We start from the raw sequence: 18,726 nt of genomic DNA, 5'->3' as shown, positions 1-18,726 counted from the left end.
CTGTATCCATGTCTGGAGACCACCATGAAAGGACACCTGCAAGACTAAGTAGTAAAATGACTCTTGTCTGTTGTGAGTTAATTTTGTTGGGACTGACAGTATTAAGTAAAACTGATCACAGAATCATAGATAATTGAGGTTGGAAAAGACTTCTCAGTTAGTTAAGTCAAAATGTCAACTTAACTCTGCCATGTTCACCACTAAACCACGACCCCAGGTTGTAGCATCCCATGAATTCTCCCCCCTTGGTCAATCCTCAAGCCCTCAGCCCTGAAAACATTAACTACTTATCATAGAGTCATCCCTGCCAAAAAGAAAAACAGTCTCCCCCATGGTGTCGCAACTTCCTTGGATTTCTCCTTCCCCGGTCGCTGGCTTGGTACCCCTGGTGGCCACCCCCCTACCCCTGATGGCCAGGCCCCTCTGCCCACCCCTTAGCTCTGCCCCCCACCCCTTCCCTTTTATAAGCTGCGTGCTCCACATGGTTGATTCTTTTTTTCCTTGGATTGTCCTTCAGTAGCAGTGTTACTCTGCTGGAATGAAACCTTGCAAAAGAGCCTTTCTTGCCTCTATTGCTGAGCCAGCTGTGGTGGGTGTTGAGTGGAGGTTTGACTGCATTGCCTGAATGTTAACTCAGCTTGCCTTTCAACAGGAGAGGCTTGCTGGGGACAAGAGATAGGCAGCAGCACCTACCATTTTAACACCTGCATTTTTACCATGTATCATATCCACAGGTTTTTTTGAACGCTTCCAGGGAAGGTGATTCATTTACTTCCCTGGGAAACTTATTCCAATGCTTGACAACCCTACTGCAGAAAAAAAATTCACTAGTATCTTATTAAACTTCCCCTGGTACAGCTTGAGGCCCTTTCCTCTTGTCTTACTTGTTACATGACAGAGAAGACTGACCCCTACTTCCCTGCAGCTTTCTTTCAAGTACTTGTAGACAAAATTCCCTCCCAGCCTCCTTTTCTCCAATCCAAACAACCCAAACTCCTTGAGCTGCTTCTCATAGGACTTGTGTTCCAAATCCTTCACTCCTTCTGTTGTCCTCTCCTGGATGTGCTGCAGGACCTTCTGGCCACTCTGCTCTTGGCCTGTAGCGCCACGCAGGGTTGTTGGGACCCAAGTGCAGGACCTGGAACTTGTTGGATTTCATACAACTGGCCTTGGTCCATCAATCCAGCCTGCCCACATCTCTCTGCAGAACTTTTATACCCTTCAACAGAAGAACATCCCACTGCCCAGCTTGGTGCCATAGGTAAGCTGACTGAGAGTGCACTCAGTCCAATCATCCAGATCATTGATAAAGCATATTGAATAGAACTGACCCCAGTACTGAGCTTAGGGAAAACCAGTACTGACTGTCTGTCAATTGGATAGTAATGATTTAAAGATTTCTTCCTCTCAGGCAAGATTAGAATGCCATTGTTTGTGCTTCAGCTTTGTACTTGGTGAAAGTTTCTTACAACCAAATAAAAACTTATTAAAGGAAACTTGATTTTTCTTGAGCTTTAGGCATAAAGTGGAGAGTCAAAAGTTTGCAAGTTCTCCCTGCTCACATTTAAGTTCCAACAACTTAACATTAGGCCCTATTTCTGAATAATTTTAAAACATGCTCCCTCAATGGCATGAGGATAGGATGGTCCACAACACAGGTCCAGAATAACAGAGTCAAGACTCTCTCACTAATCTCTGATCCCTGCAATCATTGCAATGGACTCAAAAGTCTTGTGTAGTGTGTGAATGTCAGGGCATATCAACAGGCTCCCAGGGCCTGTTGTAACGCAGTATCAATACTTGACGAAGGTACAATGAACATCTCATTTGGATGAACTCTAATGACATTTTGATTGTGCTTCGGTGGAGCCACAATGTCATCCACCAAATGTCTCATGCACACAGTACATATAACTATATTTCAAAGAATAATGTACTGCTAGTTCCTGACACAAATCCTGTCAGGTGTGCCCAGACCAAGGTGACCTAACTTCAGATCTTTTGAACATATCATTATAGACAGTGACCTTATCATCATTAAACAAATAAAGAATAAGAATTTGAACATAATGGGGTCTCCATTTCTCTACAATAACTTTCATTACTGTGAAAGACTCACTTTCTTTTGCTGCAAGAGACAGTTATTCATTTGTAACATTTGGTTCTCTCCTGTTTTATTGTTTAACTAAACAAAAAAGTCTAGGCCAAAGTTGTCCTGCTGTGTTTCCATAGAGCTGTTCAAGACATGCCAGAGATCAAATTTGCTAACACCTGTCATCTGCCCAACAACATGAGAATGAAATTCATGCTTAAAATCTCAAAGAGAAGCTGAAAAGGAAGATAGTACCATCAATTCCTAAATACAAGTTAAAGACTTCAATGAAAATTGAGACTGACTATCCTATAGTAGACTTCCAGCAGTAATGTTCTACAGGGAAGTCCCCTTTTTGGCAATCCTGAAGTTGAATAATATATGTTTAAAGTGGTCATAGCAGTAAATGACATTTAACTGAGATTCAGGAGTAAAGAACAGGTGCTAAGATTATTTGGCAAAATAGGTCTGATTTATTGATTTTACTCTAGTTTCATATTGTTTTTCTCCTTCCTGAGGATGAATGGGAAGAGTTTTTAAATAATATCCCAGTAATCTTGTTAAACTGCCTTAAAATGAGGAGCTATTAAATTTCTAGTGCTGTCCCGGATTCAGGGGAACCAGATCACCAAAAACACAAACAGAGGTAATTTGCATTTGACTTTCAAACAGAATTGACAGCTGAAATCTATATAAAGGGTGCTTCAAGGCTCTAATTGTCCCTGAATAGACGTCTAGATGATTTAGGCCTTAACATTCACAATTAATTTGAGCCACAGGTTTCTGACTGGTGTTAAATTAGACCCTGGCTAATTTCACACTAGTCAAAAATCTGGTGTGAAATTAACCAGGGTCTAATTTAACATAAGATTTTGCACAGCAGGAGCAATTCTTATGCTTCAGTGTAACTTGAAAGCATTACACTCTCGATCCTATTACAATTTCTTTTTTCATAAGGTCATCTTTTATGAAAAAGCACAGGACCTTGGAGCTCAAATACATTCCACTTCTATTTAACTAATCATTTTAATAATGCTCCTTAGTGTAGCAAGCAACAGTAATATAATCAGAAAGAAGAATGTATTCTCCACTTAAAAGAAGGCACATACAGAGGATAATTACAGTTCACAGTGTAAGAACCCCAGCGTTCCTTACATTTCTTACTCACTTGTTTCTGTGGCTGTAACAGTTATGTTGTGCCAAGAAGCTATCTCTCGGTCCAGAGGTTCAGTGGTAATGATTGCTCCATTGTGTTCATTGATGCTGAACAGTCTCTTTAAATGACTGCTGTGGACAATAGAGTACCTGCACCAAAAAAAGGAAAGACATTCTGTAGTACTGAAAAGTTCCATCAGAGGCAAGGATATAGAAAGCTATTGTCAGCTGAGAAAACAGAGCTGTGCATATATGCATATAAATGTGCGCTGCAACAACTCGGAAATCATGAAAAATGTACATGTATAAACATTTAAAATTCACTGCTGTCAAGATCAAAGCTCTTCTTTTTATAAAACTAAATACGTCTCAGATCTATATTAATATGAACTGAATCTGAAATGCATTATTCATTCTTACTTCTAAGTCGGCGTCTCCCAGCAGGTGAATGACTTCATTGAATAGAAACAGCAAAATTGCCACTTGTGAAATGAATAACACCAACATCTAAGTGGAGGTATAATAGCAAATCTATTTTATCATTGCTGACATGCTCCGATGCCAAGGGAAGGGGCACTATAAAGACAGACAACTGTCTGTAATGAGGTGACACTAAGGCAGAGTACAAAATCCTACGGCAGGAGATTGCAGGAAAGACTCAGTGTTCCTGAGTCTTTGCTGAAAAGGCTCTGGATGTTGTGGATATGTGGTTATGTACATTAGCACATACATAAACACATGCTGCTCAAACTGTTAAAGTCTAACCACTTGTTGCAGGACAAAGATGAACTGAAATAGCAACCAAAGATAATGCAAAATATATTTACTGCTGTTTTTAATGTTCTACAAAGCAAAAGACCATATGATGCAGTTGCTAATAAAGTCTATTTCATGGAAATAAAACCTGTTTGAATAATTGAAAGATTCTTTGCACTCCAATTTGGAATGACCACATGCAATTTTTCCTTTTTATTGTACCTTTAATTCTGCTTGACAAAGCCTTTCTGTTTCCCGTTGACACTTAGGACTCCAGCTCAGACAATGTGTCAGCGTTTAAATGACTCTCTAGTTTGTTATTTATAGCTACATTTTGTCTCTTTTAAAAAACAGTAAGATAAATCGAAGAACCAGCACAATACTATAAGTGAAAGCTCTTATAATTTGAACCAAAGTTTGGATACACATAAACTTCTATTTAAGGTATTAATAATTTTTCTGACATAGTCATTTTGTTTGGGAATTTTTTGGTAATCTAAATCTTGACAAAAATTTCAGAAAAAATATATTAGGTATTTGTAATTTTTTATTTTTTATTACTAACATAGTGAGGTTTTGTTGCACATCTTTTTTAATTTGTTTGTTTGAAACCTGGAGTCCACAAAGCAACACAAGTTGTTTTCTATATTATAAGTACTGTTTTCATTTATGATAGGAATAATTTCAAAATTAGATTAATTTTCATGGCACTGAGCCCAAAAACATTTCTTTGTATTAGAAGTGATATACTCTCTTCTAAAATAACTCATTGATGCAATACCTTTATCATTGTTTTGGGACTATGTGGGCATATTCAACTTGAAGCCAGTTCCTCCAGAACATTTCTGACTAAGAAATTATAGATATGTGTTCATGTTTAATTGGTCCACAGGAGATATTGAAGTCATCTAATCAAATGACCAAATGAGCCCTTTTAGAAGGGGGAACAAAAAAAATCTATGTACATTTTTTTTCTTAGTTAATTTATTCTATTATTAGTCTAATAAATAACAGGAAATTAGTGGAAAATCATAATAAATCACCACCTATAGCTCTGAAGCTGTAGCATAATATATATGTATTTCTCCTATTAGAAATCTACACACCAAAAATTATTTTGTGTCTCAACCATTTGTCACTGCATCCTGCTTTGTCTAAATTGCACAGTACACAGTGATGTCAGGCAATTCAAGAAGCTATTTTAATTATAAATCCCATGGTTAAGATAATTACCTGGTTTCTCCCTTAAGAGACAGAAAAATTATTTATCATGGATAGCATAAAAAGAAGAATCTGCTATTGTTGGGTTGAGTGGCTAGGTGTCAGCTGGCTTGTAGTGAGATATTGTTTTGGGTCTTTTTGCATGACTTTTTTTTCTTGGGTATTTGTTGTAGATTTGGGGTTTTCTCATGCCTTATTTTCTTTGATATTATTATTATTATTATTATTATTATTATTATTATTATTATTATTATTATTATTATTATTACAATAAAATAATAATAAACAACTGTCTTTATTTGAATTTATTTTATTTGAGTTCTCACAACTTTACGCTTTCAATTCTCTTTTGCATCCCAGTGGCTGTGGCAGTGAGCAAGTGCCTGTGTGGTCCTTACCTGCTGATGTGGGTTAAACCATGACATCTGCAATAACCTTGACTATCACAGTAAAAGCACAATTAACTGTAATTGTGAGCTCTGGTAAGGAACAGAAATATCCTTTGGAAATACCAACTACATTTGCATTAAAGGCCTGTTCACATTTTAAGACAGGTACCTGACTGGACTCTCATCATCATCTGGATCTCTGGCAGTTACAACCCCAACCAGTGTGCCCCTCATAGCTCCTTCAAAAGTCTCCATCACATAGTTCTCCAAGGTGAAAACTGGAGGTTCATCAGCATCTTCCACATTGATTTTGACAATGGTTGTGTCTTCAAATGGTCCTTCTTTCAAGAAACGCTCATCAATGCGTCTATTTACAGCTTTTACTTGAATACTGTATCTCCTTTTGCTCTCATAATCCACTCTCTGTTAAGAAAGAAAGTGAGATTTGGAATATTTCTTTCTTCACATTTAAATTAAATATAGTTCAATAAATGGTGTGAGAATAAAGACAAAGTAGTGCTATACTTCTTTTAATATTGTTTAGAAAAAGGATTACTACTAGAAGTTAATTCTAAGGTTTCCTTTTTATGTTAAAAACACTTTCAAATTCAAATGTACTTGTTGTTAGCTTTCACATTTCACACTGGCTTTAATGCTGCAGTCAAGCAACACTAAAAAAGAATTGCCGTAGAATGTCACCCCTAATGACACATAGCTTCATTAAAATTTAGATAGTCTTTATCTTCTGAATTAAATAAATAAATAAATAAATAAACAAAAAAAATATACTAAAGGAATAGCTTCCCACACTAAAAAACCCCCACAAAACAAACAAAAAAAGATCGAAACAAACAAACAAAAACTTTCACACTTAAAGCATTCAATTCTTCAGGGGCCTACATTTCACTAGGCTATTGAACTCTATCTTCATTTCAGATGATCCCTGAGATGACTGAGAAATCTTTCTGAGTGATTCCAAAATAATTACACAGTATCAAAGAATATTAATTTTCTTAATTCATAAACTGGTCTTTTTTGATTGTACTTAGTAGCTTTTTAAAACTATGTCCCAAAAAAAATCCACTATCTAATATATTAATAAGTTCTTTCAGTTTGCAGGAGGTGTTAGAAGTGAGGTGAGATTGCTTGAAATTTATTAATAAATATTTTACAGGCAATGCACAGAAGAGATAGAACATTTTCTCACAACGGGATGCACTGTGTGGCACAGTTACGGACAAAATTAAGATATTCTGACTGTCACTATTATATTCAGTAGTAATAGGAATGAGTCAAAAATGTCAACAGAAATAAAAGCATTTTTCTTTTTTATCCTTCATAATATTCCAATCAAATCACAAAGCTTAAATGAAAAGAATAAGAGAATCCAAAGCAGTAGACTTTTTTGCATATCCAGCTTACTTGAGGATTTTCTTTCAATTATTAGAGATTTTTTTTAAAGTTTCTGAGATCTCACCTTTTTCAGTAAGATAATTCCTTCTTGAGTCTCATCGTTAGTAATGATGTTAAAAACATCTGAGCTATCTGCTTCAATGAAATAGTCCATGGCTGCGTTGTCCCCAATATCTCTGTCTTCTGCGAAGACTTTGCCTACAGTGGTGCCCACGGGAGCCTCTTCGGAGACACTCATGTAGTAGAGTCCTAAAGAAACAAAAACTGGCAAAATTTAGTGATCTGCCATGGTTAATAAGTACTGTGGCTTGAGGTTCTCAGAGAGCTGGGAAAAGTCCCAGCTTCTACCAGAGCAATTGATGTGATCTGGCATTGTATAGATCTTGGGTGCAGGGCAGGACAATCTTTTCCCTTGGGAGACCTTCGCTCTCAGCCCTACCTCATCAGTGTATAGAGCAAAGGACTGAAAAAAAACCCAAAACAGCTCATGGTTTTAAACTGAAGGAGGGAAGGTTTAGATTAGATATAAGAAAAATGTTTTTTACCCTGAGGGTGATGAAACACTAACACAGGTTGCCTAGAGACAAGGAGAATGTTCCATTCCTGAAAAATTCTAGGTCACTTTGAATGCAGCCCTGAGCATCCCTGCCCAAGGAGGGTTGGACAAGATGACATTTAAAGATCCATTCCAACACAAACTATTCTATGGTTCTGTGACTGAACATGGTGAAAAAACAGCCAAGGACAGCACTTCCCAACAGTGCAGTTTTTTCCTGGTAGCCCAATGATCAGCTCCCACATCTGCTAGAAACTACCTGGACAGAGAGGTTCACATCATTTGCCAAAAACTCTCTAGCATGTGTCAGAAAAAAATGAAGAGAGGAAAGGAAGAAAGAAGGTGAGTGAAAATGATGCTAAATATCCTGTTTTCCAGATTTTTGTCTGAGGTTGTGCAAATTATAGGGAAAGCAGTTTAATGATTTGTCTCCAGAGCCTATTAGTAAGTGAAACCAGCAGATTTGAGATTTTTGAAATTATAGATTTTTTTTTCCTCTTGGTTTTTGAGCTTTTGTGAGGACTTTGGTTCTTTTTTCCACAATTTTATTTTTTTACAGCTGTATGCTAAAGGTAAATCACAGCCCTGTTCTAAAAAGACCTACCTGCAAACCTAACAGAGATACAGTGGATCTAAACTTCCTCAAGACTTCCATTACTGTAATTAGCCTCTACTCACGCTGCTGAAATTCAGGTGGATTGTCATTGATGTCGGAGAGATTGATGGTAACAGTGGCTGTTGCAGAAAATGCTCCTGGTTGCCCAACCATATCTTTGGCTTGAATGATGACCAAATACTGGTCTTTTGTTTCTCTATCCATTTCGGAAGCCATTCTAATGACCCCTAAAAATAAAAAGATTAATACAATGGGATATGTCTCATTTTTTTCCCAACATCTGACATGGGTTTATAGTATAATATGCATATAACATATATCACTGCACCCAGTTATGAATTTTCATTCTAAACTGTGCATAGCACAGCTGTTCTTACACTGGGTATTAGTAGTCCTCATGGTAGCAAGTACACTGTATGTCAAACCCATTCTGTATATTTAGAGTTCTGGGGAGCAGAGTACTCCATGTATTTCCTCTACCATATAGAAACATGTCTATTACTCAGAAATTAGGTTTTTGGAGGGATGTCACATATCTGTCGTTTCTCAACATACAGATAGAAATATCTCATGATGTGCCATAGAAGTGTTGATTCAGAAGTGTTCCTAGATTTATTTATAAAGTGTGATATTCAGAGTCTAACTCTAACAAGATAATTTTCTAATAAAGTTTGGATTTGATAGAGAGAAAGAATTTTATCTTCCTATGGGAAAGAGAAGTTGATTTTTTTCAGCTCTAGGAACTATGCAGAGATCTAAGAGTGTAGAGTGGTGCCTGTTGATATTTGTGGTAAAATCAAGGAAGACAATTTTGCTTGCATCCATTTTATGAGTTTATGAATGTACAAATTCACTTGTTGTACCTGTCTTTGGCTCCACAGAGAAATAAGGCTGTCCCTCAACAAGACTGTAAAGCAGACGAGCACTATTCCCATAAGAAGGATCATCAGCATCTGTAGCTGTTACCTGTGTAACCGAAGTACCTCAAGGAAAAACAAAATAGATTATGTTTGTTTTCTTCTTGTATAAACTGTCTCATAATTACAAAACATAAATTATTTAAAAACCTTTTAACATACCAGTTATACTAATAAACAGTCCTAAAAATTTACAGGAGCAAATGGTACCTATTAAATTTACCGATAAAAAGGGAAAATATTTCCTCAGCAGATGCTCTTGTTGCATTCAAAATTTCAATTAAAATAAAAATAAACCATATATGTTTTTTCAGCACTACATGTATATTGCTTAAAATGCTACATATATCATGCCTATTTTCTAATATGTCAGTGGAGTAAAGCAAATTGTTTCTCCTCCTCTCCTTCAAAGTATTTTACAGAATTTTCCCATAGGAATAAGAAAACACAATCACTTTATCACCAGTAGGCCCACTGGTGATAAAAAAATTAATTGTTAACAAGCAAAGCAACCAAGAAGTATAACAAGGCTCTGATAAAATTTTTTATTCTCAAGTCTTTAATGAGCTTGTCCCAGCTCAAAACTTGTGGCAGAAATCCCAGCGCAAAAACACAGTGGAATCAAACTGCAAAGCTTGGTTTCTTCTTTGATGATAAGCTGTTCATATCCCAAATAGAAGATTGACAGTAATCTCATGGCACCTTGTCTAATGACTAAAAAAAATATCCACAGTGACATAATTTTTTAAGGTAATAATTATTTTTATTTTTCCTCACCTAGATTCTGCATTAGAAAACAAATATCACTTCTTGTGAGGAACAGCAGGAAATCAACTACTTTCTAAAAATTTCTGGCATACATTCACACGGTTGCACCTGCTTATCAATACAGCAGTATAGTTAGGCTGGAGGGGAAAATAAGAAGAAAAAGTGGAGTGCAAGGAGTTAGACCAGAAGCACCATTTTTTAATGACAAAAGCAAATGTGATATTTGTCCCAAATAAAACCAATATATTCATTGCTGGGTTTTCTAGCAGCTAAATAGTTTTATTTTTAAATAGAAATGAAAAAAAGCTTTCTCATATAAGGAAAGTCTAAAATAAATAATTTGCTTCTTTAAAAAAAATTATTTTTTCATTTTCTCTCAATTTATTGAGCAGCATTTGAAGTGATTCCATAATGCATGTTTTCCTCTCTCAGGCAGAGAGTAAACTAAGTTGTTATTAATTCACACCAAATTTTGGATGTATTGGTCTTTCATAACTTATCTACAATATCAAATATCTGACATGTGGGTTTAGATGCCTAAATATAGATGATCTAGATGTGTGTATAGACGTATAAATATATATACAGATCCTATTGCTTTGGAGAAATTTTAAAGTTAAAATTACAAATTCTTATTTAATCAGGGCATATGTATGCCTCAGAAATTACAGAATTCTTTAAAAAGTCTAAAGAGCAAATGGAATCTTCAGCTACATAACTATTAACTTCATATCAGCTGTGATCTATGAAAATTGGTCTCACAGTTGCAGAAAATTCATCCTGTAAGAACATTTAGCATGACTAGAACACAGTTGCTTTAAAAAAAATATTGCTAGTTAGGAAAGGATCAGGCACTATGGATGATCCAACAGGTTTAGTATGTCATTAATGCCATTTTCTACTAAACAAACTCAAGTGTCCACAACTATGTTTAGGAATGCACTTATTTATAGCAATATATTTAGTAAATCAGTAATAAAATCCTGCACTCCAAGGAGGAAGCTAATTTATTTCTAAATTTGGGTGACTAGAGACCATGTAAAGAGCAGGCTATCATTTCTCACATTCTTTTAGAACAAAGATTGTGTGGTAACTACATTAAGTATGTAGTTAAGTATGTAGAACCTCTACATTAAGTATGGACTATGTAGCAAGAAGAAGAAAAATGTTACCCTGGCTTTAGAGTACTTCCTCAGTTTTTAATTTTCCACTTTCATGAAACTTGTATTTCTTTATACATTTAACCATCAGAAAAAAACAATCCACCAAAACGAACTAAACTGAAACTGAAACAAAACCCCAACAACAACAAAAACCAAAACAGAACCCAGAAAAAAACGCAAAACCCAACTCAAACCATTAGCAGAATGTATCATATTTACCTAATATTTGTATTTGGGTGACAGAAATTGAAATGTTAATATTCCATACTCAAAAACTCCCAAGAGCCATTATTTGTTACTACATGATTTTGAGAAGAATAATTGAACAGATACAAATCACTTATTTTAAAACAATCAATTAACATATTTCACATTGCACATGCCCTCTAAAGTTAAGAAAGCACAAAGCCCTAGTCCTGACATTGCAAACATCACATGATATAGCTGAAAATTGAACTTTTTGATTAGCTTTATTCAAGGCAAAGTGCTACTTTGTATCTCTGCAGCCTTGATTTTACCCTTCTTGGGTGAAATATGGTAGAGTGCCATTTCTACACTGCAGCCCATTAGGCATACTGTGGGGCCCTCATATGGCAAATAGCTCTTCACAAGAGCTTAGATCTATAAAGACATTAAATACTGATAGATTATTGCATCTGACTCTTAACCACTCCATCAAATATACTGCATTTGTACAAGTTTAACAGTTATAAGGAAGACAGTGTAAAATCGTAGCAAGTGCCTGAGGGTAAAGCAGAGTCCTGCGTTCTCAGAAGAGAGTCCATTTGCTGACACACTGTTCATTTACTGTGACACTTGCATATAAAACCCTAATAAAATTTAGTACTGAAGATAAAAGAGAGCTAATAAAGAATTAAAATGTATTCTAATTTGTTGGCACATTTGTATATATATTGGTACTTGTAACTAACTTCAGGCACAGTTATTTGTGTCTATTTTCTGGTTTTGCTGTGGTTGTCCGAGACAAGTGACCAGCTCTGAATTATTATCTACTCGCTTTCTTAGTTCCAGATAAAATGTGCAGCAGAAGTGACCTGCTTTTCCAAGTCTTGACCATGTTTCCTAAGAATGTTTTCTGTGAGGAAATTATCAGGAGACCGAGCATCAGTGAGCTGAACCGAAGCTAGAGAGCACTGAAACAGAGCAAAGAGCAGGCCTCTCTATTGCACTGCATCATTTAAATTAACTCTGTTTTTCATCCCTTATTATGCAAGAGTATGTTTTAGTCTACTGGGAGAAAACCACTAATGTAATCAACCACTATCCTACCGATACTGCAAACTTCAGTGGGTTATCCTTCCTCTTTATTAAAATTTTTAAATTTATAAATTACAAGGAATTTATAAATTTCCTTGTAAGATTGGTTTAGAATGCACACTGAAACAGGTTACACCTCAGTAGTGCAGTCCCTGCCTTTTGAGAAGCAGGGGAAGTGAGGCCCAGAAGTACTCATGGTGTGTGGCTCACTTGTTTCATGTTTTGGAGCTGACCACTATCAAGGTATACACTCCACTTGCATTTTATGCTCCAGACATAGGAGCATTAGTATTCCAGTAGTGTCTCCATGGAAGAAGTAGATGAAAGAATGATCTCTGGAATGGCTATGGTATTAGTGCTAGAGAGGTCAAGTGTAGAAGCAGTAATGCAGAAAATATTTTAAGATCCTGGATGACCTGGATTCATCTGTCATACACTAGATGATCATAAATCAGTGATTTTACTATTTCAGGAAGTCCATGTCTGAGAGAGAAGGCAAATAGGGTTCTTACTTCGTTTTTTACCCATTCTGACAAATGGGACATGGCTTTACTTCTGATTTTTAATTTATTTTTTCATTTCATATGTTTCTATATTTCACTGGAATATTTTTTTATTTATAGTATTACAGGAATATCACAAAGTAAATTACATTTTCTGCAGCTTAATTAATTTTATGCTGAAGTGATACCATGTTTTAGGAATGTAAATATAGAATAGATGACACAGGAGAGCGGACAGAGACAGCTGAGCCTTTCATTTTTAGTGTATTTCTTTATAACAAATTCAAGGCAGTAAAGAGTGAAACTTCTCAATTGTCAACTGCTTGTTGATGGTTTCAGATAAGAAACAGAAGTGTATGGGAAAAGATTACTACTGTTCTTTTTGGTCTTAAGTACCATCCTACTTCACTATTTTTCTTTTCATTTTACTTTTTTCTCATATAGCTTTCATAAAGGCAGAAAGATAAAATGGAAGAAATTCAGTTGTTCTTACATGTGAGTGGTTACAAGTCTTTATGAGTATAAATGAAGACATACTAGATAATCATCCATTCAAAAAATATTTTTATAACAGACTAAGGAGCCTATAAACAGTGTTTTACCACAGAGGAAAAAAGAAAAATAAAGAGAAAAAGAAAAAAGGATTTTTCAAAGTCCTAAATTTTTGAAATCCTAGGTAATTCTAGACAATGAATTGTACTAATTTTTACTGTAAGTACATAAAAAATAGAATTGCAAAGGTCTTTGACAAATCACCTATCTTGTCTCCAGACCTGAGCAAATGAACAAGATGCAAAAGCTGGAAGGACCCTCTGAACTAGCAAATTATTATGTTAGAAAAATTATTTGAGCGAGAGGTCAGGTGCAGAATTAAGTCTGTCTGCACAGAAGAAAGTGACAGTGAAGAAACAATAGAACTGATTTCCCTGGTGGAATGTGGTATAAGGAGGTAGCAAGTATCACTAGCAAGTAAATTGATCAAATGCATGTCTTTTGCAGCTACTGCTGGTAGTGATGATGACCTGCTGCATCCTGGAAGAAATTAGGATACTAACCTCACTTTCGATTAAATAACAGGCATGAATATCCTTTTCTTTAACCTGCTATCCTGGCTGGTAGAAGAAGATAAAGCTTATGGCTTGCTGTCAAATATTCACTGATTCTGCTCTAAAAGTTGAGGAGATAATACTTAGTAGAATCTAATGCTATTACATTAATGATCTCATTTATTCATAATAATTAAAGCAACACAATATTTGAATTTCTTTTCAATATCAGTTGCAATAAAAATAAGCAAAAGAAGTAGGTGTATAAATTTGAAAGATTACTGGAATCTTTTCTGTAAGATCTGAAGAATGTAGTTTCCCTTTGATTTTGAAGATAGCTATTTGGAGATATTACCTATAACATTCCTGTTTATGTCAACTGTATTAACACTTTGGGGTTTTTGAAGGCTTACATATCATGAATGCAGATGTGTATGTAAACATATGTATAGACATATACCTATATTTGCCAGATATTGACTTTGCTTTGCATTTGTTGTATTAAGTTTCCAGATACATGACAGATCCTAATACAGGTCTGTCTGATCATGTAAAAGTGAGAAAGAAGAGGTATAGGGATTAAGTTTTTCCCCTTGACAAGAAAATTACAATTCATGTACTTAAGAAATCAGAAGGCAGAATGTATTCACTGCACACTATCTAATCCAAACATTGGAGAAGCTGACTGAAAGGAAAGAGGTTTGGCAGTGTAAATAAGTAGGCAACATGCAGACAGTGAAAGTGGCTATCACTTCTTCCCAGCTGGCTGCAGTACTCTACCTATTTCTACTGAGAATGTTATATTTTTAAACAAGTACAAATTTCAAGGCTGAATCACTGACGAGAAAGACAAATGTCTAAAGTCAATCCAAACGTATCTAGAATCTGTAAAAGGACTTGGATAGATGTAGGTACCTAAATATTTAAAATCAAGAATGTTAAGTAGAGGTATTTACAACCCTCAAGTTAAGAATATACCTTTGCAAATTTCCAAACCGATAAAACAGTTTCCTTCCTTCTTACTGAGATGCAGTCTGGTCAAAAATTAAAATTTTACTTCAGCGTACCTGTCTAGAAAAAATCAGGAAATAAAGGGTTTGATTCACAGTATATCATACCTTCAGGTGACATCTCTGGAACAGTGGCCACATAAGGTCCATCCAGGAACTGTGGTTCATTGTCATTGATATCTCGAACCTTGATGATAAATTCTGAATCAGGTTCAACAGGAAGCTGAGTGCTTCTGTTTATTGCTTTTGCTGTTAGAATGTAGAAAGGTTTCTTTTCTCGATCCAACTTTTGTTTTACATAAATTTTGCCAGTATATTTATCAATGTAAAAAAAGCTTCCGGCTCCCTCCCCGGCCAAAATGTATTCTAAGTTGCCATCCTCTTTGTCTAAATCTGATTTCAGCTGAAAGTAAAAGGGAGAAAAATAAGTCACAGTTTAGGAAGAATGAAGTTTTGAAATATTCATTTTGTGTTTTGTTTTGATTCCACAGTGAACTCTGTGGAATCAAAACAAAGGCTGCTAACGAGCCTTCTTGGACATTATTGTTTGAAAGGAGGTACTGTCACATTTTCAGCCGACCATTTTAATTTAAATTTTTTTTTTAATTTAAAAATATTTATATAACAGACTATTAAATGTGTGATATACCTGAAAAGAGATGCTTCAGCTACTTTGAAGTGATGGGAATGCATCTAAGTACCTACTTTAGTTCATTTTATCAGGTCCCCTACAATTCTACTGAAAACAATGCAAAGGTCATTAAACATTATCTAATTTTTATTATTGAGATGATACATGTACTTTTTAAGTAGTTTATTTTTTTTTTACTCAACAATGCTAAGTGTAAATGTATGCAACAGTGATGTTCTGTTTCTGTTGAAATATTAGAGGGGAAAAGACATTCTGTGGTGAAAGTCTGTATTGTTTATTCCAAAACAAATTGATAGACATTTTCCATTTCTATCCAGGATGATCTACATCCTCTGTTGTATTGCTAAGATGAACTTTATGGTGATGATTCCTTTGATGAAGCTGAGCTTTGGAGACAATTTTAGTCCAGCTGCATTTGTTCATGACAACCAAATAGTTCTGTTAATATTAGTGATATATAATATTATATAGTAATATTATAGTAATATTTTAAGAGCAATAACCTAATTTCCTGACATAGCAAGCATCCACAGTTGAATTTTATGGGAACAAAAATTTCCATTATATCATTAATTCTCTATTTTTTTTTCTCCACTTATTTTGGTTTTAGAACAAAAAATATCAAGCTCTCTAAGAGCCTGGATTGAAAAATCCAAAGTTAAAAAAAATATTCAACTTGCTTCTTTTATGAAGAAACATGCTTAAAACGCAAATAATATGCCTAACTGTTGACTTTAATATCTCACTGTTTTGCTTATGTTTATTGAACCTAAAGGTCACTGTAAGTTGTGAAGCCATAGAACAGTAAAGTAACAGTTCTCTGTCAGATCTCCTCAAATATTTTGTAATAACTTCTGAGGTTGCAAAAATAGTTTTAACTTTTCTTTGGAAGAATGACTATGCCTTTTAAGATTTTCATAATGCATAGTTGTCTGCATGCATCAGATGGATAATTGATTCAGAATGTGACTGGGACACAGCTCTGAGGTATGAGGAACAGTTTTGAGTTCCTACTCTGAGTTCTGTAAAAGTATTTAACACCTAAAATATTCAGAGTTAATTGTCCTTGCCAGTACAAAATACAGAATTTTCAAGTCTTAGGGAGTTTAGAACCATTTGAAATATGAACTTAAATATTTTCAACGTAAGTAGTTGTGTGCTAAGCATGGACCATGTTACGCCCTTTATAAATGGTCTGGTCAAACTCATTTTAACACCATCCAAATCTGGCATCTCACTAAGGAGCAACACAGATTCTTTGTTACCCATAAATCTTGGTTTCCTTTTCACATAAGCCAGGACATGGGAGAAGTGATATATATCTAGGTCTTTAAACTAACATGGGGCTCAGATGTCACCACAGAGTGTATCAAACCCTTAGGGTCTGGGAACATGCCTTTGGCTGGCTGCTAAGACATAGCCTGTGTTTAGTAATTTCACTCAGAATCATTTATCCACAAGAGATTTCATGACCGTGAACATGTTAAATGAGAGGTCCCTTACAGATGACATTTGCTGAGAAAGAAGAACAAAGGTTCTAAGTTTACTTGGTTTTTTTTAGGTTGGGAACAAAATAAATGGTCTTACCATTGTAAATGAGACTTGAGAACAAATATTTTTGTACTCATCCTTGTGTATCTGCCATTGCAGTGCTGATGGACACATTTATTTTTTTCTTAATCTTGATAATGGAAAAGGAGTAATGAGTCTATGTTAAATAAAATTTGAAAATTTATTTCTGACTGAAAAAAGATTTTGATATGGAATAATGATTTAAAAACAGAGACTGTCTACCTTTGTATTTTCGTTGATGCAGTTTTCTTCAGAGCCTTAATTACTAAAAATTCATATGTTGATCATAGACTACCACTTCATTTGCTCAAAGCAGCGCATATTCTACTCAATAAAAAAACACAAGTAAATATGTCTTATTAGACAATGGTTTCACTGCAATATATTAACAATAATCTTCAATAAAATCCCCAGTTAACCTGTGAGAAATAAAAAGGTGAGATAATGAAAATACATGACATTTATGTTTGTTTTTTTTGCGGGAAGTACTTTTCCAAAGTATTGAAAAAGTAATAATAATTGTTTAAAAAATAGACTGTATGTCTTCACTTGTTCTTTCAGAAGTGAGACATCACACTTCCATAGTAACTACTTTGAAAGGGCTGTGAAAAAGTAATTAATGAATTTTGAGCACTTCACCCTTTGGGCCCAATTAAATTTTAGTGCTAGTTAATTAGCAGTTAAACTTATTTTAGCTCATTCATTTAAAAAGGGCCTTAAAGAAAAGAAAAGCAGATCTCAAGATTAAAATTACTTCTAGCATATAAAAATAAATAATAATAATAAATAAAATAATAATAATGATAAGCAGAGAGAGAAGGGGGCAGATAAACCCTCATTAAGACAATTATCTTAAAGCACATTTTTAAAGGAGGGTGAAAAATAATTGCTCGTTGTTCTAAACCTACATTAATCTAATGAACCATGCAGATTCCTGTAGTTTCTCAGTGGTAAAAGGATTTAGTATTAATCAGCTTCATTAAAAATTAATGAGGGGTAAATCAGCTGCTACTTAGTGTAATAGAAAATCAAACTAAATACTGTTTGTAAACTACACTACACTCAGTATGGCTGCTTTGATGCAGGCCAAAAATAGCACAAGCAAATTGCCAGATGTTGATAAATGAGTCTTAACTTCCACTCAGAAGGAAGAAAGGAACTTTTCAGCTTTATACCTTCATCTGCTGCACATGGATGTAGTTTTAGTAACAGCATGCATGTGAAGTTTCCTTGACAGCAGTCCTCAGTGAAGGAAGGTGCTTGGTACTGCTGTGGCCCCAAGCTCTCGAACTTCTCTGACCTTGAGAAAGGTCACAGGAAAGGAGAAACGTGGTACTGCCTTATTACAGCTTCCTGAACTCCTCTTTCTACTTTTGTGGCTATTTCCATGCCACTGGAGATATTTGGCTTTCCAAGCCAGGGTAGAAGCTGCTACTCAGCATGCTAAACCTAACCTTGTGCCGTCCTTGAATCATTACTTATCATACCTGTCCAATATACACAGGATCCGGCGAAGTCTGTTCCTCAGTTGCAAAAAGAGGTTCCCACAGCCAGCCGCGTTTCACTCTTCGAACTGATGTGAAAAACTGAACTGTGTTTTGAGTGCTGGAGTTCTGTGT

The 18,726-nt window shown here is 35.2% G+C and overlaps 1 protein-coding gene across 2 annotated transcripts in view; it reads right to left on the bottom strand.

Moving 5' to 3' along the window:
- The window catches only part of CDH19 (cadherin 19), a 35,391-nt gene extending 18,199 nt beyond the window's left edge, over positions 1-17,192 (bottom strand). For both annotated transcript variants that reach the window (XM_031058875.1, XM_031058876.1), the window contains exons 1-7: positions 17,123-17,192; positions 14,992-15,286; positions 9,062-9,181; positions 8,261-8,425; positions 7,091-7,275; positions 5,783-6,036; positions 3,261-3,397 (exon numbers count right to left, since the gene is read on the bottom strand). In XM_031058875.1, the coding sequence (XP_030914735.1) occupies positions 3,261-3,397; positions 5,783-6,036; positions 7,091-7,275; positions 8,261-8,425; positions 9,062-9,181; positions 14,992-15,286; positions 17,123-17,125 (1,159 nt within the window). In that variant the 5' untranslated portion in view covers positions 17,126-17,192. The remainder of the gene's footprint in view (positions 1-3,260; positions 3,398-5,782; positions 6,037-7,090; positions 7,276-8,260; positions 8,426-9,061; positions 9,182-14,991; positions 15,287-17,122) is intronic.
- Positions 17,193-18,726: the final 1,534 nt, after the last annotated feature.

The sequence above is a fragment of the Geospiza fortis genome, unplaced genomic scaffold (assembly GCF_000277835.1).
Source record: "Geospiza fortis unplaced genomic scaffold, GeoFor_1.0 scaffold100, whole genome shotgun sequence".
NCBI lineage: Eukaryota > Metazoa > Chordata > Aves > Passeriformes > Thraupidae > Geospiza > Geospiza fortis.
The sequence above is the reverse complement of the archived record's forward strand: the minus strand, read 5'-3'. Positions and strand labels throughout refer to the sequence as shown.